Raw genomic sequence first — 27,528 nt, forward strand, 5'->3', positions numbered from 1 at the left:
ATGCTTTTCTGGAGAAGAGTGCCGTTGGAACTGAAACTATGCGTGCAGCCCTCTTTTGGACATGGAAACACTTGATCCCTTGTACAGTCTTTCAATTCGACAAGACAGAAATGTGGCCATTTTTACGAAAAAGATAAGAGTAAATAGCATGAAAATAGTTGGGCTGTTATCTTGAGGTGAAAAGTTACACAGCAGAAGCTTGCGGTGTTGCGTGACTTTGCTTACTCACATAACTTTTTCCAAGATATCCAAGATATTTCAAAAGAAATATCATCGCAGTTGCAGAAAACGTAGCTATTCAACTTAGAATGATGTCGATAATAAACAGCTAGTCAACAAAAATGGTAAACGATAAGGTGGCTCTTATCTATATTTAGGTGTCAGTAGTGCTGTTGAAATAGCGTGTCAACAATAACAGAGTCTTCTGCAATTCAAATTAACAGAAAATTTCGTATCTACACATCAATTTACAGCCCTCTTCAGCAACGTCTACGAATTTTTTATTCTATAATCTTATATCATTTCCATATCAAAGAGTTTTTTAACCATCTTTAACTATCTTGTTTACTTCGTAGCTCTCAAGTACGATTTCTACAACTGATTTGCATCATGCAAATTCCTGACCTTAGCCACAGTGCGTCACAAACTCTTTTATTTTGCCGGCACTTTTCTGATTTACCCAAATTTTTTATTTCAAATTATTTTTTATAAGGACCAAACTTTGTGCCAGCATGCAGTTTGACATGATTTCTCACATACCAAGACGCGTTTTGAAAGCTTGAAATTGCTCGATTTTTTGCTTTTTAAAACAAGTGTTTGAGAGTACTTTGTTAAAAAATCATTTAAATTTTAAAATTAAACTTAAGCCCCTAAAAAAAACACAAATAAAGATCAAATGAATTATATTTTGCAGTAAAAACACCCCCGATCCCTTACGAAACATCCTTCCACTGTATTAGCACACTAAAGTTGGTCAATTTAACTGAATTTTTTGCATAATTAATTAGGTAAAAACCCGAATTTTCGTTTTCCCCATTTCCTCAGACACATTTGACTTTTCAAACTTTGAAATAATTTTTTTGAATATATCTCCCTTAAAGGGTTTTCCAGGCAAATTATCAGAATATTTCGATTTTTTTTAGCCTGGCTAGCGATTCTCGATATTTACAATCATGGCTTTTAAGGAGTTTAACAGCGGTGGTGAAAAATTGCCAAAAAAAACGTTAGTATTTTATCGTCCTTTAAGATTTTCGCCATTATTTCGCCATGCGTTTACCGTTTCTGACGGTACAATGTCTTCACTTCGGTGTTATATGTGAATGTAGTGTTGAGTTCAAAGTAAAAACGTAATTAGATCGTTGTCGAGGTTTCATTGCTAACAGGACGTAAAAAATAGTGTTTTAACGTTTTAGCTCTGCGTGGGACGGCTCCGAAATGTAAAAAGTTTTAAAACACCCGTGTTTCTACGGTGGCTCATAGAGGACAAGCGGGTTGCCTCACCTTGAGACTTTTACAATGCAAATTGTCACCCCGGATGACAGGATTACCCTTACCAACAGACCGGGCAACCTGCCTAGGCGGGTCACCCTATCTATCATGTCAACATGATCAAGATAAATTAAGAGATTATAGGGACAGCCCGGTTTTGACCCGGTTTCCCCCCCCCCCCCTTCCCCTTCCCCCTTCCCCCCAATACGCAGGTAACCTCACCTACCTGGGGTCTCCCACGTACATGTAAATGTAAATGAGCCATTAATTTTGTGATAGTTGAGACCATTGCGTGATGCCAATTTCACAATAAACCCTACGCAAGACGAGAGGATAATCGATATATTTTATTAGATGTTTCATGATTAATCACACAAAGCGTACGCTTCCCTTGCATCAACATTACATAAATCCATTTGTGATAAAATGGCAGCGAAAAAGCGATGCATTCTCATCAAATCGTGTATTATTACGTCAAAACAAGGTTACGCTAACAAGAGGATCTGATTACTGGCAACTCGTTCCTTGCTAACAGATACGGAAAATGTCAAACATTCCAGACGTTTCAAAAATTTGTCGATTTACGTCAACGATGGAAAAGAAGGGCTTCAAAAAGCCGATAGATACTTTCGATTTTTGTTCCAGAGTTTTGCAGCTTTCCGAACTGCTTAGATGCAGGGAAGGGCTGCGAGGTAAACCGATAGCCGTACAAAGGCCAAAATCAGCCAGGCATTATGCCAAAGTACTGACAAATTTTAACCGTTAGCCTTAAAAAAAGAAAATCGTGAAAAAAAAAATTCTGGTGATTGCAATGGAGAGATATTAACCGTTAGTAGTACATTGACCAAAATTTTTGGCTGTTAGCCGTCAAAGCCATCACCCCATTGGAACCCTCCATCGAGTGGCCTCCTTGCTCGAACACAAGTGTTTCCTTTTTAAAACCCAACTCAGTAATTACGAAGGCTAACCAATTGGCAGTTCAGTCTATGTAATGAAGCTTCAACATCCCCCCTACCCGGGGAAAACTTCGGCCATTTGAACTTTTAAAGACTGATTTGTTCAAATTCCCGTATGTGGGGTCAGTCTGAATTGTGTTCAAATGCCCTAACCAAGTACCGGATTTGATGGTCAATTTTTTCTGGTAAGAGGCAAGATCGGCGACTGTGACTTTCTGCACATTGACTAAGCTTTAATACCACACCTTTTCTTCTTATTCAGTTTCGCTCACGAAAGTTAATTCTTTAGATTTAAGCACCTCGATATTTCAAGATATAACGCTTGTATTTCGATGCAAAACACTTCCGTCCCAAATTCCCAACCCAGTCAGGCAAGGTTCAAATTCCACATCCCTAGGGCACGGAGGACAGTCAAAAGCCGTTCAGTTGCCGAGGCTAGGGGGGTGTTAAAGCTTAATCATGAGCGTTAACGTGAAAGAAGTTATCAAGCCGTCCAAGGTAAACCCCCTCAACTATGTTTCTGTTATTGGAGTTGTTCTTGTTGTTATCATTGTTTTTTTCGAGATATGTTACAACAGTATAGATAAAATGTATCGGCGAGGCTCTTAGGTGCCATCCTCGATCAAGCATGATTCTTCAGGTGTTGTGGTGACCGCTTTATTCTTAAGAAGCGCCAGTCCTTGGCGAAGGAAATTGAAACGTCTCATCGGGCAGACGGTAAAGTACTTGCGAAATAACTTCACATGTGATATTCCCTTTCCTGACGCAGTTAAAGATAAGAACAGAATAGCATAATTATCAATTTTTTAATAACATTTGTATTTTTATATAAAGTGTTAACGAGGAACCTCTTAGGGTTAGGGTTAACCAAAATTTCCCAATAACTCGCACTGTGACTCTTTTTAAGAACAATTCTTCTTGACTTGTCTAAGGCTACGGGAGGGAGTGCATTCTCATCATTTTTTCTTAATGACCGATCCATTTCAAAGATGGGAAGCGAACGATTGTTAAAATACATCTTTCGTCCAATCAGAGACACGAACAATAGTACTTCACAGTATTAATCTAAATATGTATAAAATAGAAGCTTGTTATATTTACTGAGGCGTTTTCTTGGTATTTGATAAGGCATGACTCTTAAGCAAGATATATATGGACAGTTTTCGTTCCAGCTGCTTGAATAACTGAGGACAACTAAGTGATCTGAGCAACCAGTAATATTCACTAATCCAATCAGGTTGTATGATAAACGATAACTACAAAGCTTTCTACCGAAGAGTACCAGCTATGTTGCATAATTGCTTTTAAACAATGATATGCAAGATTTCTCCGAAGTAATTGGTCTAAGAATACAAAAACACTTAATTCTGAGTCATAACATAACTAAAACGGGAAAGACAAAATGTGAAGCAATATGAAAAAGCAAAGTGGAAATTCCTAAATATGCACAACGTATGATGCTAAATTCCACAGATGCGACATTTAGATATCCCACTTCCTTAAAACTTCCCGGTAATTGCTATTTGCACTTTTAATATTTGTGAATGTAAAGTTAAATTAATCGATAAAACGTAAAGAGCAGCACTATGACTTACCAATGGCAAATAACAATACAGAGGCGTTAAGGACCACGAACAGGACATTTACAAAGATGGAGTCGTTCTTGTCCTCTCCTTGACTCTCATCCCAGTTTGTGTAAACTGCACCAAGACAAACGTCAAAGAAAATTATCCAAAGAACAAATGTTTGTAAGCGGTCTTCAAACTTGTCCTTGATTGCTCGGAATAAGGTGTAGAGCACTCCAAAGACGCTGACTGTCAGAACTGTGAGACCTATTTGAGGAAGGCTTTTAGATCCAAATAGGAAAATCAATGAGATCAATATCAGTTTGCGGTACATCTCTATGACCTCCCAAAACCAAAATTTCTTCTTGTAGTTTTCAAAGAACACTCTGAGCCCGAAAGAGACTGCTTCGTTTTCGTGGGACTCACGATATTTGTAAGTGAGAAACAGTGCCAAAAGTGGAAATCCTACGGGATATAATGCCAGAATAGAGGCCATGAGCCAATACAAGCTGTGGTGAGGAGTGAAACACTGGATGGAGTAGTCAGCTCTCAGCAGGAAGATACAGTCGATCTTTTCTTTAGAGAAACACGTTTCTACACACGCACCAGGAAGAGGCAGAATCTGAATAATCGATTTGCTCGTCGTGGGGTAGGTCGTCAACAACAATAGGAAAATGTTCCGATAGCAAGATTTCTTCAAACTCTTAATTTCCCTTATTTTTTGGCTTTCGGCTCGGTCAGTTGTGTTTATAATGTAGCGTCTTTTAACGAAAAGATAAAGGAAAATCAAGCCGACAAGTAGGACATTCAAAGCAACGATCACTGTGAACTTTCCGAGCTCATCGAGACGCAGGGAAGAATGAATGCAGCTTAGTGGCGCAAACTGCAAGATGTTCCCTTCAAACACTTTTAGAACCTTCTCCGTTGAGATCAAAATGACTGGCCACTGGACTTTCGCTAATGCCGAGAAAATTCCAGCAATGACTTGGTAAAAACCAATCACAATCTTAAAGCACGACATGACGACATCTGCAACTGTCCGGTTATTCTCTGCACGTTTGGAGTCACCCCAAAGAACCATTAGAAACACAGCAACAAAAAGAGAAATTACCAAGATGGAAGAAGTAACTGTTACAGTTAACCGAGGACATTTCAAGCAAGTGTGAAATCGGAAGTAAAAGCCGTTAGAGCAGGTTGCACACAAAACTCCTTTATACCCATAGTGGCATTCAGAGTCGATTCCACCCTCGCAAGACTTGGCATAAGGACATTTCAGTGGCTTTGGAAGTAAAGTATTAAACGTAGAATATGACGTGTCGTAATCTGGTTTAGAAGAGTGGATGTTGTTAACAAAACCTTTGAAGAGTTCTTTTTCAGACTGATTTGACCATTTCCAGAAGAAGTTAGGAGCAAGTATCGCTGTATCCTTCTCACAAACAAAACCGTGTAGTGGACATGCTGAGCACGGGCCAAAACGATCCAGCCGATAAAAGTTTTGAAGGCATCTGCATGCTCGATATTCCGCAGTCTCGTTGGAGAGAGTACCTGCAATTTAGATAAATAGTTTATTAACATTATTTTTTACAAAGGCGCAAAACCAACCTTAAAAATAAATTCAACCCATCAAATTGCTTACAGTTAGTTAGGAATTAGCTCCAAGGATAAGTTCTACTTGCGGACACAAAATGAAGTTCAGCGGTACTCAAACTGGCGAGAAATTAATTTGCCAGCCGTTCTCGTTTTGGATTGAGAAGAGACATTTTCTTTTCCCTGCAACGCTATAAAATACACATGGAATGTCCTGAAGAGAGAGGTTTTGATGGTGAAAAATTTTAAGAGTATCTCAAAGACAAAACATCAGTTACCATATGGACATGCCACACAGTCCGTAGAAGTTGTCCCAGGACGTCGCGTTTCAGACACAAATGTACCAATACTGCATCTTTTGCAATTAAGTTGTCCCATTTCATCCTGATAAAAACCACCTGTGAAGATATGTCGCTTTCCCCTTTAATCCGTGTGTAGCGTTACAAGATAACGTACAAGAAAAAAAAAGGGAAATCGCAATAACGCAATCACGATCACAATCGCAACCACGTTAAAGAACTATTTTGCGAACTAAAACAGCAACACGAAGGTAAAACTCTCTCCAAAATGTCAAAGAACGTGAAATTGTCACGTGACACGGAACGTAACGTAAAACCGGAAAAGAAACTAAAACGGAAATGAAACGGTAGCCACCAGGTATTATGAAAGAAGGATGCAACGACATAAAACTGATTATGAGTGAAAACTGGCCTTATTGGCAGTGGCCCTACAAGCATCAGCTCACTTAATACGAAAAACCAACCAATGAAAAAAAGAAAGCGAGAATGAAAACTTTATAACGATAGCAAAAGAAACGACAATGGGATAAAGGAAAATTTCAGTTAGGATACTAGCACTCGGATTGACCAAGCTTGAGACCTCTTCTATTACAAGAACGTAACTAACAAAGCCTCGAATTTTCTCTAGTAATGTTGTTGTTGCTCCAAAATTATTTAACTATGACATGAAGCATTTTAAATCTCTTTTATCACCTGCAGGACACTTGACACACATCTCTTTGAGGTACATGAAATAACCAACTTGACAAAGAGAGCAGTTACGACATCCGGAGCCTCTGGGACGAGGCTTACAGGGATGGCACTCAAAGCCTGAACTTTTCAGGCCACCAATGTAGACAAATTCTTTTCCGGTTAAAAGTATATGGAATGTGGTAGAGGGGGCACAGTCACTTAAGTTTAAGAAAATAGCAAAATATTAAAAGCACTTGAAATTCTAACAATAACAAATATTCAATTCAGTAGACTTTAGCAGGAGCCATTAGGGGCTCCTGACTTAGGTGCATCGTCTGGAAACAATGAATCTAATAGTACAGACGCCAAGACATAATATATGCAATAAGTCATCTTGAAACGTTAACATACTCACATTACTGATTGATACTGTCCTTTGGGAAGCTGAAGAAGGTTTTTACATGTCAACGATCTGTAGATTATTTTGATGATAATTTTATTGCAGGAGCGATACTCTCAAGATCTGTGGTCCCCACCAACGGTGGTCGTTTATCGAGGTTTTTGTACTATAAAGGGACGAGTATTCGATCTGCCGATGGGCCAACGCTCTCAAGGTCAGCTTACTGTAGTCAGGTTATCTTGTAAGACCCCTTCCCCCCGCCTCCCTCCTGCCTCCCCCCACCCACACAGCACCATGGTTTCTCCAGGACTTTAGTCCCATTTGTCTAATTTTCACGTGTGAATTTATTCTTATAGGTGTAAATAGGCTTATGGAGTAGAATCTCCCCCTCGAGAACACCATTTAATAAATTTGCTTAGCTTGTCTCGTACCCAGTCTGTTCAATTTGAGTCCACTGCGTTACCCAATACGAAACCGCATATCCTTATACGAAAATCAACAGATGGAAAAACAACAGTGAGATCAGCTTAGATTTAAAAGCTTATTAATTTCTCCTTCAGCATTGACGATCTGCATTAAATCAAGATGTGGCCTTTTGAAAAGCGATAGTCATCTATAAAATATTCAAATGAGTGCTTTGGATTCACTTACACTTTGGTTTCGGCGTCCATTTTGTCGAACATTCCATCTGGTAATGAATGTAGGGGATTATCAAAGATAGTACTGAAAAATATGTGAATAATGAAGTTAATGATTACCCAAGCCTACACATAATTATAGAGACATGGTGTTTTTTGTCTTTTTTTTTTACCATATGGTTGATGCAACTACCGTTTTTACTGCACCGGTATCGCAAAGGTCATGGGTTCAAATCCCGCACGGGCCTGAAATTTTTCCAGGTCCTATTTTCAACTACTCGTTTCAGTAGTATTCTTAGCTGCTAGGATCTCTTTAATTCGTTTCTTGACCACAGTGCAAATATATGAATTTCATATATCTAAAATCACCTCTTACATTGGTCAAAATTTACCCTTTGAACCCTTAGAGTGACCAGTATCCAATTTCTCCTAACAATATCATCCACGAAATAAACATTTAGGTCGGGAGAAGAATAGAGGTGATCGCCAACCGAAGAAGCTCTTAATTGTTAAACAATTCTCCTTACCAGCACCTTACAAAACGTATATAAATCAGTATGGAGAATATTCACTCTCAGGGTGTAAAGGATTAAGAAAGTCTCAAATGGCAACATCTCCGTAAAAGCAGATCAATGATCCTCTTGAAGCCAAAGTGGTAAGCTAGATTAATATATTTCATTGCAGCGTTTAAAACTTCACTTTATTTTTCAATTTACTCACAGTTGTTTCAGGTTAAATCTGCTAAAGGATTCACTTCCAATCGTTTTGATGGCATCATGACAGGACGGAAAATGCGTGCACTGTAAGTACCTCCCGTTGTCCCATACAAAGCCTTAGAAAACTTTTCTAAGGGTTTGTATGGGACAACAGGAGGTACTTACAGTGCACGCATTTTCCGTCCTGTCATGCTGTGAAGAAAACTATATAAAGGAAGAAATGATAACAAAAACTAAACAAAAAAAAAGCAAACCAAAGCAAGTCAAATTTCTCATATTGTTAACACCAACAGGACTCATCGCTTGCAATCTATGTTACGCATTGAAACATTCATGTTTATGGGACGTCTATATATCAACCATGTTGATATATAGACGTTGTCATCCATGTCATGCCCTGCGTGTATTACAATGCACCTCTGTTTTACTTTACTGGTTTCCTTGAATATTATATTCTTTTTCCTAATTATATTCCAGGATATACGTTAACTTTATTAAACGTACATGTACTTACACTGATTGTAAAGCAGTTTCATCAAAAGCACCGTTGGAAATAAATGTCAGTTTGTTTTTTATCAGCATGCTGTAAATTGAAAAAGAGTATTAAACACAAAATCTATTTAAGAAAGGATTGTAGACGTAATATGATTGAATAACGTAATAAATAGATAAATAAAAACCAAGAGGCAATTTACTGATTAGTGAGTGAGTTAATCGGTCAAGAGGGATTACCGACATGAAAAACCAAAAAAGGAGCTTACAGTGTCTTCAAGCTTGAAAGTCCCTCAAAAGTGCGATTGTTGATGTTGGAGATGTTGTTGAAGTTAATCATCCTTGATTTAGAAAAAAGAGCATTGTGAACAATTGTACCGTTTGAATAACTATAATAATGGTTATTATGATAACTGTAATGATATTAATAACATTATCACTTTTTGTGAAGCAGGGAAAGTCACAATTAGGTTTGCGACATCGGATCGAAGTATTTTTATGATATAACCTCCCAGAAAGCAAATAACATTTGTGTAAAAAGTAGAATCAGTTAGCTTTAATTTTCACAGCGTTTTTGTGTGGCTGGTTTTAAGGGAGGAGGGCATATAAACAAGAAATTATCGAAAACAATGTTCATTTTCCAACAGGATATTGCTGCTAACAACAAAATACAATTTAGCATTAACTTGGGAAAAGTGTTCTGAATGTTTACTCACAAAGTTTGTAATTTTCCAAGCTTATTGAATAGGCCATCTGGTATGGACCGCAATTTGTTGAATGACAAGTCACTATGAGGAAGATGACATGAATAAGATTAGGGATAAGAAACAGACGCATCTACTGCGTTTACTTATATAACTATTGGAACCATGCTATTAAAAATACAACCAACCAGAATAAAAGAAATCAGTTGTATATTCGAAAGTATTGCAGCCGCCCTTTCCGATCTTATTCTGCCGAAATTATACGAGCGGTGGTGGCGTTTCCAGTTTATTTTAGGTGTTCTTTGAGTCGTTTCTGAGCCAAATTTTCCTAGGACGTTTTTAAAGGAAAGAGGTCTGACAGAAATTCCCCCAGCCTAATTGGATGACTACTATGCCATTATCACTTTATTTTCGGGAGATTCGAAAGGTCGACGGAGATCAGAGGGGTATGCATATACCGAGAAAATACAAAACCTCGTGGGATATTCTACGGTATACCACTCAAGGGGGTTACATAACTAGTATAAAAATCCATGAACAGTTGAACCTGTTCAAAGTAAAGACAAACTCAGGAAAGTCTATCATACATGGTTAAACATCATTCAGAGGGTACACCACGACAAAAACTATAGGAGCTTCATGGATTTATTCCTTGTAACGATATCTCGATTTGACTTTCCTTGTCTGTTATTAATAAAATCTTACTTACATGAAGTCCATAATGAAAATGTTTTGAAATATGTTTGGTGGAAGATAATCGATTTCATTGCTAGACAGCAACCTACAAGATAAAAGTGTTATTTTTTTTAAACTTAAAATTTTATCCGATAAGCTTAACATCGAGGAATGTTAAGGCTTACACAATATTTAAATAAGAAAAAAATACCTCAAACTGATTGAATTGCGAAATGTATTTTTTTGACCAAACAATGCACGAGAAAAGCAATTTGTAATTCGAAAAGAGGCAACGGAATGTGTATCGGGGCTTTTGATATAAAAATTAATGACTATAATGAAACATAATAGAATATCGTTTCTTTGACTGAACGCGGCTCTTTTGACTGAAAACATAAGAGCATTTGCAAATTTTGAATGAATCAGTTTGCACGTGATATGCTCTCTGCTTTTGCATGATTATTTTGTTAAAGGTAATAAAGAATCATTCACGCGCAATTTGGAATGAAAAAGGCACTCTTAATTTTTTCAAAGCCTGAAAACTGTCGACTCGTTTACTCTAATTGCACTCTTGATCTTTTGAAAACCTGCATTTTGCATCTTTTACTTTTTTTAATAAATTGCTTTCGACCAAACACCGCTAACTTTATCTTCGAAAACTACTCGATGTCAAAAGTCCAAAATGATTTTCTAAAGCGTAAGAAAGAATATGATTATTGCACCCAAATTTGAGGAAAGACAAACTTTATTGCTATAGAGAAAATTATGTCGCTTTCTCTAATATTTTACTATTGTTTCTTGTACCAGCGTGCATTCATAATGATATGGAGCACGCAGGAAATATTGTATACACGAAAAAAGCTCGGTGTCAATAGTTGGTTCTTGTTTGCTGACATATCTTTGCGCGTGCTTCGTGTCGTAGCTGACGTTTGAACTAATTGTTTAAGATATTCAGCGCACTAGTTTGAAGTTTCTGTAAGGGGAAATTTGATCTACTACGCTGTACTGCAAACAGACATGGCATCTGCACGGACTGGAAATATGGATTACGCTCGCACCAATGAATCTGATCACAAGAATTTACTGCAGGAAACAAACTGGAGACGTCTACTCACAGAAAGTAATTTGTATACTTACAGCTCAAAGAGGTGTTTAATTCCAGATGTTGCAATTCTTGATATATCTTTGATCCGATTACTATTTAATTTTCTGCCAAAAAAAAATACAATACTAAAAAATTGTGAAAACTGATTTGAGTTTTTTTCTTTGTATTACCTTTGATACTTCAGCGAAGTCTTTCAATTAGAATTATTTGAACGCGTCCTATTTGTTTACTGTTGAAGATCTTCCGAATCGACGCTCACCTTGAACTGAACCTAGTCTCAATTTGTGGCAACCTGCAGTAAGCTTTTGAGAAGACTTACTTTCTCCAAATAACTGGAATTTGATTATGCAAGGGTGATTAAAGTCACGAAAATGTGGAAACTAAAAACACGGAGTGGTTCTTTCTAACAATAGAAGGAAATAATACAATAACCATCTTTACCAGTTGTCATTAAAGGGCGTTCGGAGATGATAAACCAGTTTGTAATCTCTAGAGGCCGTGCAATTGAAGTTTTAACATTCTCCCCAGGCACCCCCGGGCTTTTGAACTTATGAAGATTGGTTTCTTCAAATTCCCGCCCCCGGAGCAAAAGTTATGTTCAAACGCCCCTACCATTTTTTATTTTTTTCTTACGCAGCGACCAAGACTCTCAACATATTGACGAAGCTTTAAAGCCTACACTTCGTAGACCTTTTCTTCTGAGCATTTCCTTCTCAAAAAGGAACTATTTTCCTTAAACGTTCACCTCCGTACTTAAAGATTGACACTTGTATTCCACTGGAAAGACTTAACACTTCTGGTTCAATTTGCCCACCCCAGCAAAGCAAGGTTCCAAATCCCACCGGACCCTGGCAACGGTCAAATGACCGTGGGTTGCCTGGAGAGAAGGGGGGTTGGGTAGTTTGAAGTTTAGAAGTTTAGGACGCACCATACTTACAGGTTTACAAAAACCTTAGGACCTGTCAAATCTGGTACAGATGTTAGATTGTTCCATCGAAGAGTGCTGTAGAAATCGTACAAACAGCAATAGAAAAAAAGCAAATGAACAAAATGCTACCGTGTTTCTCTTAGCAATTAGCAATGTCCTTCTCAGGGCCTCGATCATATATGGTCAACAAGCAAGGAGCTACAGGATATAGTATATAAAACATGGCAAAACGTTTTCAGTGCAAATTAAAAGAATTCCGGCCGGTTTTTAATTCATGACATCTTTACCAGAATAGGTTTAAACTTTATCCACTTCAAGCGGTCATGTCGAATTAGAATAATGTTTCATTTCTTCGGTTTTTTTTTTCCTTCCTCTTTTTCCTGTCATACATTATTTAATCTTCTGCGTTTGATTGGGAACTTACGTCTATTTAGTGCTACTCCCGATCAAGCGTTGAACAAAGCAGGATATGTCATTTCGATGTTTTTACTTGTGACTAAAAAAAAAAAAAAAAAACTGGGCGAAATGACTCCGGATTTAGGGCAACATGACTTCGGGCAAGATGTCTTTAGGGCGACATGGCCGTAAAAAAAAACTGGTCATATGCTCTTGGTATAGATATAAGCATTTCAGGTTTACAATAGCTGTTAATCTTGCACTTGGTGTCTCACTTACCATCTTTGGAGAATTTTAAACTGTTTAAACGTTCCATCACTTATGGTCTCTAATTCGTTTCCGTCAAGGTACCTATCAATTGTTAGAAGAGTCAAAACAGTTCTTTTTTTTTCTCTTTTTTTGTCGTTTTTTTTTTTTTTTTTTTTGTCTGTGGAGGCGAGGGGGGAGGAGGGAAGAAGGGTCGTATTGCTTCTGCTTTGCATAGATGCATATGAAAGTTAATCAGCCTATCTATTCAAATGTGAAATAAACAAGGCGGTACCAAAGGTACTATCCGTGGTTTAAACCACTGTCCATAGGAACGATCGCGGTCTCCTGAAAATTTCTTTTTAGTAAGTTCTTATTATTCTGTAAATAACGGTGTTCCTTAACGACGATTTACTTACAGATTTGTCAGCTGATCCGTAAGTCCTTCCACCGTACCCTTGTGTATATGAGTCAGCTTATTGGAGGACAGATCACTAAAAACGGACAAATGTATAATGACTTGTGGATGGTCGGGCTTAGAAAAGTTTCGGCAAAATAAACCTGCTAAGATTGCCTAAGTCAAACGTCACGAGAAGTGTTTGCACAACAGAACATAAAACACAACTTCTTGATCTAGTCAACATTAACTTTATATAACTTTATATATATATAAAGTTATATGTTCCATGTATAACATATAACTTTCGGACCGCTCTTCTCATGACGCATACCGCGTACAATCGCTCGGACATCTGAAAAATCAATAAAAATATCTAAGAAAAAATTCACTCACAGGTCTGTAAGATTTTTCATGGCTCTAAATGTTCCATTTTCGATATCTTCCAGGTGGCAGCCTCTCATGGAGCTATGAAAAAGGTCGCGAAATAGTTTGAAGTGAAGGAAAGAGTAGAAACTGCCAAACAATGTAACTATGGAAAGTTCTAACAAAGGATTTATGAGACAAGTCTATCACTAATGAATTCTCTGTCACTTCCAAAGCTTTTCTGTTTTTGTTTTTGTTTTCTTTTCAGCCAAAGTACAAACACCATTCCTAAGTCATATTTTAATAGTCAAGAATTTTATTGAAAGAGCTGGATCGCGAGGGGGGATTATTGAACCAGTAGTTTAAAACAATTTTGTTACAGAACGGCAGCCAACCTCTAAAGAGGTGAAAAACATGTATTTCATTTAAAATTTGTTGTTTTCACTCTCTGTAAAATTGAACCCGCAAGAAAATAACGCAACTTTCTACGTTGATCCAGCTTTATCAAATTGATTGTAACTCGTGCGAAACATGATCTGGTGATAGCAGACACTTTAAAACGACTAATCATTTAACTTGAGGCGTAGTTATCGTTATGGCCACTCAGTCGAAAGAGAAAAAGCCGAATCGACCCAAAGGAGCACAAATCAGTTGGCTAAATAAACAACATTCGGAAGCAAAACGCTGGGCAAAAACGTTTAAACTTTTTAAAACAAGGGACGTTATCTAAAAGGAACAGTGAGAGAGTAGTCAAGCATGCACGTGACTGATCACGTTCGCACTCGGCGTTTTTGTAACAAGTTTCGAAATCATTCGAGAATTTTCTAGAGCTGCTAACTTACAGAATATCCATCTTACTAAAGCCAGCGAACATGTCGGATGGCAAAGTAGGTCTGAGTGGATTTGAAGCAATATCCCTGTAAAAGTGCCCAGTGAGCAGGATATCCTTGTTAGTTAAAGTTTGACCGTTTGGTGTATAGACAAGACATAGGTATTCAAGATGAGTAACTGCGATAGATTATATATATAATAAAAAAAATATCATTAATTAAAAAATTGCGACACTTCTGAAAGAAACATGGTAAGTTTTGAGCTTGAACTTAGAACAGAGAAAGCAGTTATTATTTTCATCACGAGCGTGTAACTATAGGGAAAAAATCAATTTTTCATTAAATATTTAAACCAATACTTCCGGATACCCCCTCCGGTTCGCTGGCAATGAGTTAACGAGAACTGGGTCGTGGACTAGGCTTACGGGTCCATACTTCCATACGTTCTTTATTTCTTTCATATTTGTCTTTTTTTTTTTTCCATTTTACTTGTACGACATATATTATTGATTCTCTAAGCATGTGGAACAGGATAAAAGGTCGTACTTACAGTTTTCGAAGCCGTTTTAATCCTTTGAGAATGACTTTTGCGTCAGTACTTGATAGAAAGTTGTGTTTGATAACGCTATGCAAGTAAAATATTTAACATTGACTTTTAATGAATTTACTAAGTTTGAAAACATTTTGAAAAACGTCCATTAGGTAAGAGACATAAGCCAACAAACACCGTAAATGTTCTCCCGATATACTGGGTAAATACTTTGCAAAGGACACAATGACAAGTTCACTTTTATTTTGATTGCTTCACATTAACTAACAGCTTAAGGTGCAGACCTGACGGTCTTTTTTTTTAGAGAGAAAGAGGAAATTCATATTTGCTTGCATCACATTTATCGAAGGTCATCTGTGTTTGCTTGCGATGTAAAGAAAAAAAGGAGGATCTGAAAAAAAAGCTACAATTTAATGTAAGGATAAAAATTAGTTGCGAATTTTAATATGTTTCTTCTATCTTTTCAAAAATATATCGTTAACAAAACTCACAGCTGAGATACACTTTCCGGAAGGTAGAAACTCCCTGAAATTAGGTTGTCGGCAAGATTTCTAGGGAAACAATTGTAAGTTCCAAAAATATGAAGGTCAGAAATTGCACATCACATCGTTAATCTAAAATTTATATATTTAGTTACTTTTAGCGTAAGATTTTGAAGCAGTAAAAAGATTCACAGTGATAAATTAAAGGGATTGGGATTAGAGAAAACACAGACGCTGACAAGATTTTATGAAAATTTGTGGACAGGAGATGCTTTTAAACGGACAAACATATCAACCTACTCATTCGTTATAAATAAACGCATTCTTACATTATTTCCAGCTTATCCATATTCCTGAAAGTGTTGTAGGGAATGCGTCGTAATAAGTTATTCGACAAGTCACTAGAATGAAAAAGTTTATTACAATTATTGATCAAAGCTTGCCGAATTAAAATACATGCAAAATTTGCTTCCATTTACTGCACTCCATTTAAACATTTGTACATGAAAGTAAATGAAAAAAATACTTCATTCAGATTGACTAACATAGCTTTGGTTCTCTTTTTTTTTTTCTTTCTTTTTTTTTTTTCAAGAAGCTTACAGATAATCAGTAAAATCTCACAGTGCTAAAACTCCGAAATTCTCTCCATAAAAAAACTCTATTTTTTTGTTCTGTGGTAGGTATCTGAATGCTTAATGTCTGGTCAACTTCTCAACTCTGCTTTTAGAATTCTCAAGTCTACCTTCAGACTCAGTGTTTTGACAAATTTTGATTGTTTTTGAAATTCCAAGCAGCGCCCCAGTAGTCAAATGACTGTTTGTTTCCGCTAGAAGATTTATCCGGGTTTTAAATTATGGCAACCTTGTCATCCAATTTCGATAACAGGTAAGCATGCATAATGTAAACGTTACTGCAAATATATCATCGCGCAAAATGTCTATTGTTCTCGAGAAATTCATGGGCTGTAGCGGATAATTATAGATCTCTAATACTTACGGCGAAGCTTAGACTATTTGGTCTTTCCCTTCAATACATGTCTAACGGTTATTAAATTTCATAAAAAGCTTAAAATAATAATAGCAACGATAATAGTGATGATTATGATAACAATAACAATAACAATAACAATAATTATGCAAGCCTATTGATTTAACCTGAATCTATCCCATACTTTAAAATTATTTACTTACAGTAATTTTAAAACAGTTAGTTCCTGAAGGAGTCTTCTGAAATTGACTTTAAGGAACAACTCGAAAGGTTTCTAATGCAGAAATCGACAAGAAAATTAGTTGCAGCACTTTATCATTTTAAAAGCATGAAGCTACGCTAGAAAGTTAAGAAAAACATACTTTAGAAAACTAAACAAAGGTTACAGATGGGTGTTACTGATTGGTAAATTTGTAAATGTGTTTTTTTTTTATATGTATTTATTTTTTTAATTCAACAGATAAACCAAACACTGCTTTCAAATGGCAAACATAGCTTAAACCATAACTCAGTTCCCTTTGTGAAGAAAGGTTTAGTTTTTCTAATCACTTACAGTTCAATTGTATTGCTTGGGATTCCATTAGGAATGTATCCATGAACTTGGCATTTAACTACTACACGGGTCCTACCGAAATTGGTACATTGACAAAATTTTTGGCTGCAAACATCACTCTCGCAAGGTGTTACAATCCACAAGACCAAGATAACTTGTATCAGGCTAATAAACATCATTACTGAGTCCACAGTAATCTGCTTGGATCAAAATTAACTTGATTAATGATTCAAACACCGTTGCGGATTTAAAGAAAGTAACCAAGCCTACGAGAAAGATCACATAGAGTGTTTACCAGTCAGTATAGTTTTAGTTTTGATGATCCTCAATGCTTCTAGAAAGAAACCTGTGCTTTTCGATACAGCTTTCTTTTTCGAAAGTGTGCTCTGTAGGTCACTTTCAAGACACATTGAACTTTACAGCTAGATTGCGCACAATGACAGCGATAATTTCAGTTGAAGAAAAAGTATATCGTAAAACGCGTGCTACAACTCGAGTCCTTGTATCTCAGACACCCTTTGAGCCGTATTATTCGCTGAGTTTCCAAACCCAAATGTGGGAAAGGAAGTAAGCGCTTACTTTGCACTCTTTTCTTTTTTTTCATAAAATAAGCATAGGCTGAAATTAACATATATACAACATATAAGAACATGCCTAGCCTGAAAGTCAGCTAAGAACGTCTTTATTTTTCTTCTTTTTTTTTAATCTTTTTTTTTTGAACTGTGGTTTAACAAGGCAATCGAGTTAAATTTTTTTAGGGATTTTGTTTTCAAACTAACATTGCGGTATTCTTATCGCACGATACGCTGAAGAGCAACTCATTTTGTAGGATTCCTAGTCACGTCGAGACTGAGTTATTGATATTCTGTACCACGCACCGTTCAGGCTCAAGTCACAAAATAAAAAAGAACATTCAGCCTCAGCCAAAAGTTAATTGTTCTTATAATAAAAAAGGGTGTTGATAAATTAACATGTTATGCATCAAAAGACTCACCTGAACGTTCCTCACGGGTAAATGAGTCAACAACTGACTTCTTTGAATAGTAAAACGTTGTTATCAACTCGATGTCTCACGCTGAATTGAATGAAGTCGGCTGAGTTTATTGAGCTTCATCAAGTTCATGGGAAGTTTTACATTCAGAACCGCCCTGTAGTTCAAAATTGTGACGCGTTTTCCTTTAGAGAAAGGATCGAAAGTAAAGATTAGCATACTTTTTTCGCACTAATGCACCATAAAGATATTGAATATTGAAGGAGAGTCTAATGAATTTGTGACTTGCCTGCGAGGGAGTATTTCTAATTGATATAAAATCAGACCTGAACAAAACATGGATATGTGAAGACGACACATTTATATCAGATATATTCAAATCTGATTAAACGCCATCGCTGTTTCAAGTATCACCCCGAAGTGTCGACGTAAGTGTCTTAAATTTTCGTAAATTAAGGAAACCGCAATGATTTTAAGTACGCTTTATCATGTTCCGTGACACAATGACAAATGTTGACATAGACGCACGCAAAGCGTTGTTGTTTCGACACTCATGTTGATATCTTGCACGCGTTCTTCTAGTTTGAGAGACAAAGAAATTCAAGTTGTCAAGCGAGAATGAATAAATAAGTGACAACGAACGCAGTTAAGTTAATTAACTGTTTCGTGTTCGACCCGAATCTCATTTGCATGTATATCGTTTACAAAGCGGAAAATTACATCAAGTGTGGTTGTACTGCTTTGGATCAAGATGATTTTCAAGTATGATTTCAAACACTTTTTGCATTAAGGAAGAGCGTCTTTTTCTTTTAACGCCCAATTAGCATTGTTCCCAATAAAGTGCTGAACGAACAGTTATTTGAAGAGGTTGTTTCCTGTTTGGTTCATGAGCTAAGCTTTCTTACTTTCGTTTGTTCTGCTTTGCATCAAGATGATTTTTAAGCATGATTTCAAACACTTTTTGTATTAAATTTTCTATGCACCGCTTATATATTCCATAATAAAACATCCCGTTCTTACCCTTGGCTGTATGAAATAAACAAATCGAAAAAAACTTTTTTACAAACATTTTTACGAATAAGGAGGAGCGTAAGAAGAACTACTGAACGAACAGTTATTTGAAGAGGTTGCTTCCTGTTTGGTTCATGAGCTAATCTTTCTTACTTTCGCTTCCGGTTAGATTTTTTGCACAATGATTGAAAAATAATGATAGGTTTAGAACTATTGTTAAATTGTAGTTAATGTCACAAATCTTGAAGAGATCGATAAAGGCTCGTTGAAGAACGCCTGAATAAAAAGGTAAGTGATCTTTCAATTCAACTGAATTTCAACTGAGGAAAGCGTCGATGCACGAGGAATTTAAGAGTTCTTCATAGTACGTAGAGGCGGGCGCGGGAAATAAACATTTAAGGCCCGTGTCTGAATAGTCAAAGTAATTAAAAGTCCATAAACCTGTATGAGTTCGTCATGTTTTTATTTAAGGTCGAGATATGAATGATTCAGGTAAAAGTCAAAATTGAAAATATCAGGAAAGAAAACGGAATAGACTAGATTTTGAGCTAAGTCTAACATAGAGTACCACGACTTTCGACTCACAATACATTTCTTTCTTATGTTCCTTCCTGAAAAGAAATATGATTCGTCATTTTATAGACAAAAAGATAAATATATCTCGCACAAACGCTGCTAGATATGCAAAGGCAATTTTCAGTTGATTTTGCTAATTCCATCGGTTATGACTTGAACATATTTTGTCAATAGTTTTACCAAAGTGGGGTTTCAATTTTCGTTTATTTCGCTCTGACGAAGGGCTAACGAAGGGCTAACGCTAGAAACGTCTCCTTTTTCACACTTTACGGTGGCTAAATTACGTTTTCAACTCAGTTGTTAACACTAAATTACTTGCTATACTCTCCCACCGACGCAGCACCACAGTTTCTTTAGAAACTTACCCCTTTATTTAAGACACGGTTCACTGCAAAGACAGAGCACAATTTCTGAATTTATAGATAAACCTACTTGATGAAGAGAGTTGTAGATATTTATATCAAGAGGATGTTTGTTTTTATCGCATTACAATTTTCTGTAGGTCCCTTTTGGACAACTTTCGATCCATAGATTTTATCTCAGTAGTATCGAAGCATTAACTTTAATAAAAATTAACTTGTCTTCCTACAAATACGCATAACACTCAGAAAAGTTACTCAGTTTTTACTAACGTACTTGTTTTACATGCTTCCTTTAATTTACCAGGTTGCTAGGAATAATAGGTGAAGGTTTGTTAATTTCATCAGAAAGATTTGTTGCGTCGTACATCAAAATTAACTCTTTTCCACAGATATTGCTATCCACTTCTCGGATACGAAGAAAATGATGATTTCAGCCAATCAGCTGTGGCGAACTATCTCCTTGAACTTGTTCCTTTTCGTTATCGGTGGAGGAGCAGGATATCCCTCGGGAATAGAATTTAAAAATGCGTCGATCTGTGATGGTTAGTTGTTTCATTTCATTTTTATTGAATTTGTTTCAGTGAACTCTGAACATTTTCCTGTTATTAAAACAGGATAGGAAAGGGTAGTCGGCGGTACGCATTCGGAGTCGACTAAGTGCAATAAGGCATCAAAGTCTGGAGTGGCTTCAAAAAGTCTTACGGCGACATACGCATGAAAACGATAGCAAATACAGACCGAAGTCCTAGCTTGCAGCAGGGGCGACCAGTTGTTATTTAACACCTAGTGTGGGGGGGATCAGTCGTCGCTGAAAGGGAATAAATGGGGGGGGGGGTAAAGATTATTGACGGCCAATGAGAGAGGATCATTACAACACTTCAGAGCTTTACAGGGAGATAAGGTAGATCTCATTGTGACGCAATAAATAAATCTCTCCACCCCGATGCAGTCCATTAGAAAACTTCAACAATCAGACGAGCAAAACCGTTACAAAAAGGGGAAGAGGAGATTTAGCTTGTCTCTTTTTTCCTGAGTTTTTGTTGTGCTGCATCATTTTCCGTCAGTCATCTAAGATGTTAAAGATAGAGTCAAATGCATGCGTTTATTAAAAGCTTCAATGTGGGAAAATCATTTTTGGTTCTTCAGCAAAGACAGTCGCCTGGTCATTATATCTTAATGAGTTAAAAAGTTTTTATGATTATGATTTTCTGACGAGTTTACCAGCCTTTTTAAGATGGTATGGAACACAATAATGACACTTTCAGTGAAAGTTTCGATTTGTCGACAGGCTTTCATGACCATACAGCAAAAATCAAAATATCTCCATGGCCTTTTATAGCGACTGGAACTCTCGCCACTGTAAGTGCAACACTAACCCCCGGTAAGTTGATTACAGAACTAAAGAGAATTATAACATGATTTAGACATAACGCGTGCTCTGATTGGTCAGAAATCTATTGTACATTTACCTGTAATCCCATAGAAAATGAAACATCTTTCCTCCTTATCAAATGGCGCCACACAAGGCGAATTCTTAGAATTTAATTTTTTAAAGACCTTTGGTAGGGAGAAAACCAAGAAGACACTTGAACGTCAAAAACAACGGCAAATGTTTCATTATTTTAGCATGATCAAATCTTTCATTTAAAACTCAGTTTAGGTAACTGGTTGCTCCGTACGTCTTACGCCTTTATTTTTCGCTGCGCGGTTGAAATAAAAGAGCTTCAGTAATTCTCGACTAGAATTCCCTAAAGTACTCGCTGAGAATCAAAAGTTGGCATGTTTTTGCTTCAAGAAAATTGTAGCGACAAACTAAGTGGATTTTCTTTGAGGTGTTTAATGAGAATCATATTTATATAAAAAAAAAGATATTTGCAAAGTGAATGTGCTTTCAAGATTTATGGCAATGTCGTTTACTGTCCGCGATTTCAGCTGCAAAGCTTTAAAAGAGTTTCAAAAGTCGTGTTTTTCCATTAATTACGAGTGTCTTGTTCTGATTCAAAAGAATAAAGGAAATTTTTTCATTGTAGAATTTATTTGTGGTTGTCCCGCGCGCTCGTCTATCGCGTCCTATTTTGGTTGAAAAGAAATTTTCGAACTTTTCGATCCTCAGCGGTCAGTCCGTAAGTCGACCTCGAAACGAACATTTTCCCGTCCGACCCTCGCTCTCAGTTAAATATTACATTGTATTTAAAATTCTATTTTTCAATGAGGCTCTAAGGGTTTCTCTAGAGTGCAAATGAAAAAAAAAAACATTGGCATAATGCTGCGTAAAAAAGGGAGAAAAAAAAGAAAGAAAGCTGAGCTAAAGGAAAGGGAATTCATATACATAACGACGAGAAAAAGTGTCGATACACCGTTAAAACTGGAACTTAACGGTAGAAAGTTTAAAGAAGAATTTGCCATTCACATTCAAATTTATTTCAGACTTGTTTCAGAAAATAGGGCGCAATAATCGCAATGGTACAATTTTAGCATAAAAACTGCTTCCCTTTCAACTCCCGGTTACGCGAGCTTCGACTGTACCTTATCAATGACTAATCCTTTTCTTCTTCAGCGGTTGATGTCCTAGACGCGGACTCGAATTACATAATAAAGTCAGAATCAGACGGAAAAGTCATCCTCAAGGGGAGGGAAAATGTTTGCAATAAAGCAGATTTCCAAGAATTATGCAGCTTACCTGCAGACGGTAAGTAGGGTATATAATGATCAGAATGAAAATGTAATGCTCGGTTTAAAATTGATAAAGTTGTTAATGCAGTGGCAGATCAAGTAAGTTTGAATAATCTGTCTATGCGTCGACCTTCTGTTCTATTCGAGTCTAGAATCTTCTTATGCAGGAACAGAATACTGAGACCTCAACAGTTTATGCTCTGATCGTTTAATTTACCAAATCTGATCTCCCATCCCTTCGTTTTCTTTTGAAAACGCTTACTCTTGGAAACGTTTTGACAAATCATGCAAACTAAAAACGCCCAATTGCAAGAACGCCGATGACAGTAGAAGCTCTTGGACACAGTCAGTTCAAACGCGCCAGTCGTTTTAGAGTAGACATGCGTAATGGCTTCCTGCGGTCGATATGCAGCTCTGCACTCAATCTCTTGCCTTGCCAAAAGAACGGAGATGTGTAAAAACAGAGGATCTCAATTGGAGGGAGGGATATTATAACTATTAGCGGTGAAAGGTTGATTTCAGGCCCTTTTAAGATTGATGGATGATTTTCAAGTGAGATTTTTTTCATCAAACACTCCCTTTTTTGCAAATACTCGAATACACAAGGTTTTTCTTTTCCTCCATTCAAATGAGGACTCTAGCACTAAAATAAAGGCTTTCCCTTTAGATCTATCCACACCTTGAAAATATTTAGGCCATCGCTGTTTCCTGATGGTGGCATGCTGCTGTGACAGGCACGGCTTCTCACGAATCGTTAAATTTGAAAATTTAGATATATATACAAGCCACATCGTTATGTTGTATCATAAAACCCCAGGATGAATTTCGTGTCAGTCAAACCACTTACTGTTTATCTCCAAAAGAACGTCTGAAAAAAATTCAAAGTATTCTTGTTTGTATCGAAAATTGATTTTTTGAGATCTTTTCTGTAAATAAACATTCTCTGAGAAAAGTCACATCTTAAAATGTCAGTTGTACTAGAAGAAAAAAGCATTAATTTTGAGCTGATGATTTATTTCGACCCCATGTTGCTATTGTTGTTGATGCTGCTTTTCTGTACCCTTTCCTGATCTACTTTTTTGCTTTCTTCTAGAAACTCACGTGTTCACTTACTCAGATAAATTGACAGCAATTCCATCATTTTTCAAGGTAATCGATTTAGTGACATGAGCGAGTTTCAAGCCTCCTTGAATTCCTCGCTTTTTGCCCTAATTGTCATCCTTAGCTTCTATTCCCATCAAAATTTTTCTGTTTTTCTCACAGTAATTGTTTTCTGGCCATTCAGTTCTTATTACCTTTTTCTTGGCACTAATGAGCATTAGTTGTTAAGAAACGAGAAATATGTTAAATAGATATATGCGCCCGATTGAAAGGCACACTCCTTTCTTTTTTCCTTGAATTACCAGATGCTGACCGTTAATGGAAGATGGCAACTTTTTAACCAGGATGGTATTATGCTTTTTTGTCTTGATGTCGTGGCTAAGGGACACTAGACTGAGTCAAACAAGGAATAACGACCAAGTGAAAGATGAGGAGAAACACGAGCGCAAAGTGGAGGCGAAAAAGTATTTTCTTGCAGAAGCTATCCTTACATCTCTCATAAAAAAAAATAATTTTTATCATCAATATGATGACGAAATTAGTTAATCATTTAGCTGCTTAATCGCTCGAGGAGGACGGCAAGGACATATTTAAGTAGAACATAGGATAACAAGTGTAAGTCTGGTATATGATATACGATAGGCCGTTGATTGAAGTTGTATAGATACTTAATTTAAACTGCCACAATGAAAATAAATTCACCCTTTACTCTTACGGCATCTGTCTTCTCCTACATTTCCATAAGCAACCCCCCACCCCTCCCCCCTCCCTCCTTCCCCTATTTGATCTTGTGTACGCACAAGATAAGTATAAGCGATTAGAGGCACAGCCGTCTTTTGGGGAAAGGAGGTGAAATGCAATAAGTGAGGAATACAGTTTGTTAAAGTTTAAAAAAGGTGGCAGCTCGTGGTTGTAACCTTTTTCTCCCTTATTGTGGTCTTATTTCATCATTGAGCATTATATTGCCAAGTGATCGCCAGTTAAGGAGTTACGCTGAGAACGTCTTAAGTCCAACCATATACCCTTCCTTGATCTCTCGGACTTTGGAGGAAGCACCGTGTGTAATATGCTTTTTAAGAGTCCAAAAGCTTAAGCCCGCTTGTTTCGCACTCTTGGAAAAATCTTTCTAATTCAAATGTATGCAACTTTGCTATTTTTTTCTTTCATTCGCGCGAACTGTTCCTCTCTCCTGATTGCAACCCATTTTTGGTTCTTGTTTTAGATTCAAGGCTGGTTCATTTTAATAACGCGTTTTCGTAGTCGCAGCGGACTTAAACCAACTTTGTCCCCAGTATCCATTTTCTTGCCAACCCCTAGGAATACAAATCTCTACCAGCCTACTGTCAACCGTTTGTGAAAATATTTGTGCCAGCCATGACCAAGAGTTTATAATCTCTTGCCTCACATGACATAAAATATTTTTTCCAAATTTCTACAGGGTCCACCGGAGACTTAGTAGAGAAGTAAGAGATCCTCTTAGACCATGTTGACCTTTTTTGTAGTTCGTCGTTGCCATGGATGTCATGTTTTTCAGTTCACGTGGTCAACGAAAAATAAAACGAGTGAAAATTGCTCAGGTTACTTTCAAATAACTAATTCTTAGGGGAGTTTCAAACATAATCAGGGAAAAGTGGGTTTGCAACTATTGCGTGGAAGTAGTTTGAAAATGTTTTTTTCTCCTGGTCATCAATGACTTTAGAGATGGAACAATTATTTAACTCGCCGACACCACCCCACTCCTCCCTGCGTCGGCTACTGAGCGGTTCATTGGAAAGAATAGTGCAGTTAAAATAAAATACCAAGATTAGTCACTTAAATTAGCCAAAGACATCACTGTAAAAAAGTTTAGAGTTGAATAAACTGTGACAGTGTTTGTGGTTAAAAATAGCGAGGAGTGGCAGCTAAAAAACCTTTGGATCTTTCCGAAACAAACTGGACCTCAACCTATTGATCTCCTCGTGTTTCTCCTCGCTTGTTTCATTCCTAAAGAGAAGCAGCTCGGTAAAAAAAACTTCCATTTCCGCTCACAACGACCTCTCTCCTTTGAGAGAACCTAAAAACAAATACGACACAAGCTACACACACATAAATACAACTAATAAGGTTTTATTGAGGTATTTCTTAGAGATTTTATAGTTAGGGCCTGTTTACGTGGATGTGGGGGATCCCGGTAGGTGAGGTTACCCGCCTGGCCGAGGTCGATAAAAAGCCCGCGTTTACATACAATCTTACAACCCTTGGATGTTGGAGTGAAGTTTCTCGAGGTTGTTATTGCATTTGTAATTAAGGAGTTTAACGGCGACGTGTGGTGAAACGTTGCCGAAAAACGTGAGTATTTTCTCGTCCTTTAAGATTTTCGCCATTAGCTCGATGCGTTAACTGTTTCTGACGGTGCAATGTCTTCACTTTGGCATAATAAGTCAATGTAGTGTTAAGTTCAAAGTGAAAACGTGATTAAATCGCTGTCGAGGTTTCATTGCTAAGAGGACGTAAAAAAATAGTGTTTTAACATTTTAGCTCTGCGTGGGACGGCAAGGAAATGTAAAACGTTTTAACACACCCGTGTTTCTACGGTGGCTCATAGAGGACAAGCCCTCTCGTCCATTGAAACAACGTGCCTGACAGCGGATCACGTGCGACTTAACAATTGTCCCATTTCTCGCGAGATAATTTCCATTTATCGCGCCGTATTTTGATTTTATCGCTCGATATAAAAATGAAAAAAAGATTATAGTGTGATTATGTGTGTGAGTGTGTTTGTGGCATTTCCTCTGTGGTCCACCGTTTATTTCGCTATTGTTTCGCTCATTTAATTTTTTTGTCACATAAACGCGATCTCGGTTGGGCGGGTTTCCTCACCTTGAGACTTTTACATTGCAAATTGTCACCCCGGATGACAGCTTTACCCTAACTAGCAAACCTAGCAACCCGCCCGGGGGAGTCACCCCATCTATCATGTAAACGTGATATAGATAAAATAAGAGATTATAGGTAATGTACATGTAAACAGGCCATTAATTTTGTGATATTCGAGACCATTGCGCGATGTCAATTTCAAAAAAAAAACCCTATGCAAGATGAAGGGATTATCGGTATATTTTATTAGATGTTTCACGGTTAATCACACAATGCGTATGCTTCCCTTTCATCAACATTATAACAATCCATTTGTGATAATCTCATCAAATCGTGTATTATTACGTCGAAACAAGGTTACGCTAAAAAAAGGATCCAATTACTAGCAACTCGTTCATTGCTAATTAAACTTTTAATGACTGATTTGCTCAAATTCCCGTATGCCGGGTCAGGCTAAATTGTGTTCAAATGCCCTAACCAAGTGCCGGATTTAATGATCAATTTTTTTTTTGGTAAAAGGCAAGATCGGCGACTGTGACTATCTGCACATTGACTGGGCTTTAATACCTTAAGATCGCACACCTTTTCTTCTCATCCAGTTTCGCTCGCGAAAGTTAATTCGCAAGATTTAAGCACCTCGATATTTAAAGAAATACAAAATTGTATTTCGATGGAAATACTAAACACTTCCTTTTCAAATTCCCACCCAGCCAGGCAAGGTTCAAACTCCAAACCCCTAGGGCACGGACGACAGTCAAAAGCCGTTGAGTTGCCGAAGGGAGGGGAGGTGTTAAGGCTTGATCATGAGAGCTAACATGAACGAAGTAATCAAGCCGTCTAAGGTAAACCCCCTCAACTATGTTTCTGTTGTTGGTGTTGTTCTTGTTCTTGTTGTTCTTGTTGTTGTTTTTTTTTTTCGAGATATG

The 27,528-nt window shown here is 37.2% G+C and overlaps 2 protein-coding genes across 3 annotated transcripts; one reads left to right on the forward strand and one right to left on the reverse strand.

Annotated features, from left to right (window-relative positions):
- Positions 1-1,815: 1,815 nt before the first annotated feature.
- LOC149047532 (uncharacterized) lies at positions 1,816-14,901 on the reverse strand. The gene is made up of 19 exons (XM_089202441.1): positions 14,886-14,901; positions 14,473-14,638; positions 13,661-13,732; positions 13,287-13,361; positions 12,901-12,972; positions 12,235-12,300; positions 11,330-11,401; positions 10,227-10,298; positions 9,530-9,601; positions 9,083-9,154; positions 8,836-8,904; positions 8,512-8,525; positions 8,326-8,380; positions 7,619-7,690; positions 6,983-7,039; positions 6,589-6,785; positions 5,875-5,994; positions 4,040-5,554; positions 1,816-3,204 (listed from the first exon to the last, which is right to left on the reverse strand). Exons 1-19 carry the CDS (start codon positions 14,899-14,901, stop codon positions 3,050-3,052), a joined length of 3,009 nt encoding a protein of 1,002 aa, XP_089058567.1. The 3' UTR covers positions 1,816-3,049.
- Positions 14,902-18,256: 3,355 nt separating this feature from the next.
- On the forward strand, positions 18,257-24,460 carry LOC149047533 (uncharacterized). 2 transcript variants are annotated; one of them, XM_089202667.1, is made up of 6 exons: positions 18,257-18,451; positions 20,362-20,514; positions 21,261-21,353; positions 22,530-22,661; positions 23,739-23,794; positions 24,052-24,460. In XM_089202667.1, the coding sequence occupies exons 2-6, from the start codon at positions 20,394-20,396 to the stop codon at positions 24,136-24,138; spliced, it is 489 nt and encodes a 162-aa protein (XP_089058793.1). In that variant the 5' UTR covers positions 18,257-18,451; positions 20,362-20,393; the 3' UTR covers positions 24,139-24,460. The 2 variants fall into 2 exon arrangements, with proteins under 2 accessions (XP_089058793.1, XP_089058792.1); XM_089202666.1 differs by lacking the exon at positions 18,257-18,451 and adding an exon at positions 19,260-19,322.
- Positions 24,461-27,528: the final 3,068 nt, after the last annotated feature.

Source organism: Pocillopora damicornis, chromosome 4 (assembly GCF_964200805.1).
Source record: "Pocillopora damicornis chromosome 4, jaPocDami1.2, whole genome shotgun sequence".
In the NCBI taxonomy this organism is placed as follows: Eukaryota; Metazoa; Cnidaria; class Anthozoa; order Scleractinia; family Pocilloporidae; genus Pocillopora; species Pocillopora damicornis.

Excerpts from the sequence above, each read along its gene's own strand:
- LOC149047533 (XM_089202667.1), top strand. The coding sequence starts at position 20,394 with ATGATGATTTCAGCCAATCAGCTGTGGCGAACTATCTCCTTGAACTTG. Across the intron at positions 20,515-21,260 it reads AAATGCGTCGATCTGTGATG|GCTTTCATGACCATACAGCA; the intron begins GTTAGTTGTTTC and ends ATTTGTCGACAG. Across the intron at positions 21,354-22,529 it reads AAGTGCAACACTAACCCCCG|CGGTTGATGTCCTAGACGCG; the intron begins GTAAGTTGATTA and ends TTTCTTCTTCAG.
- LOC149047532 (XM_089202441.1), bottom strand. Across the intron at positions 11,402-12,234 it reads CCTAAGGTTTTTGTAAACCT|AAAATTAAATAGTAATCGGA; the intron begins GTAAGTATGGTG and ends TTTTTTTGGCAG. Across the intron at positions 7,040-7,618 it reads ATGGACGCCGAAACCAAAGT|ATCGTTGACATGTAAAAACC; the intron begins GTAAGTGAATCC and ends AATAATCTACAG.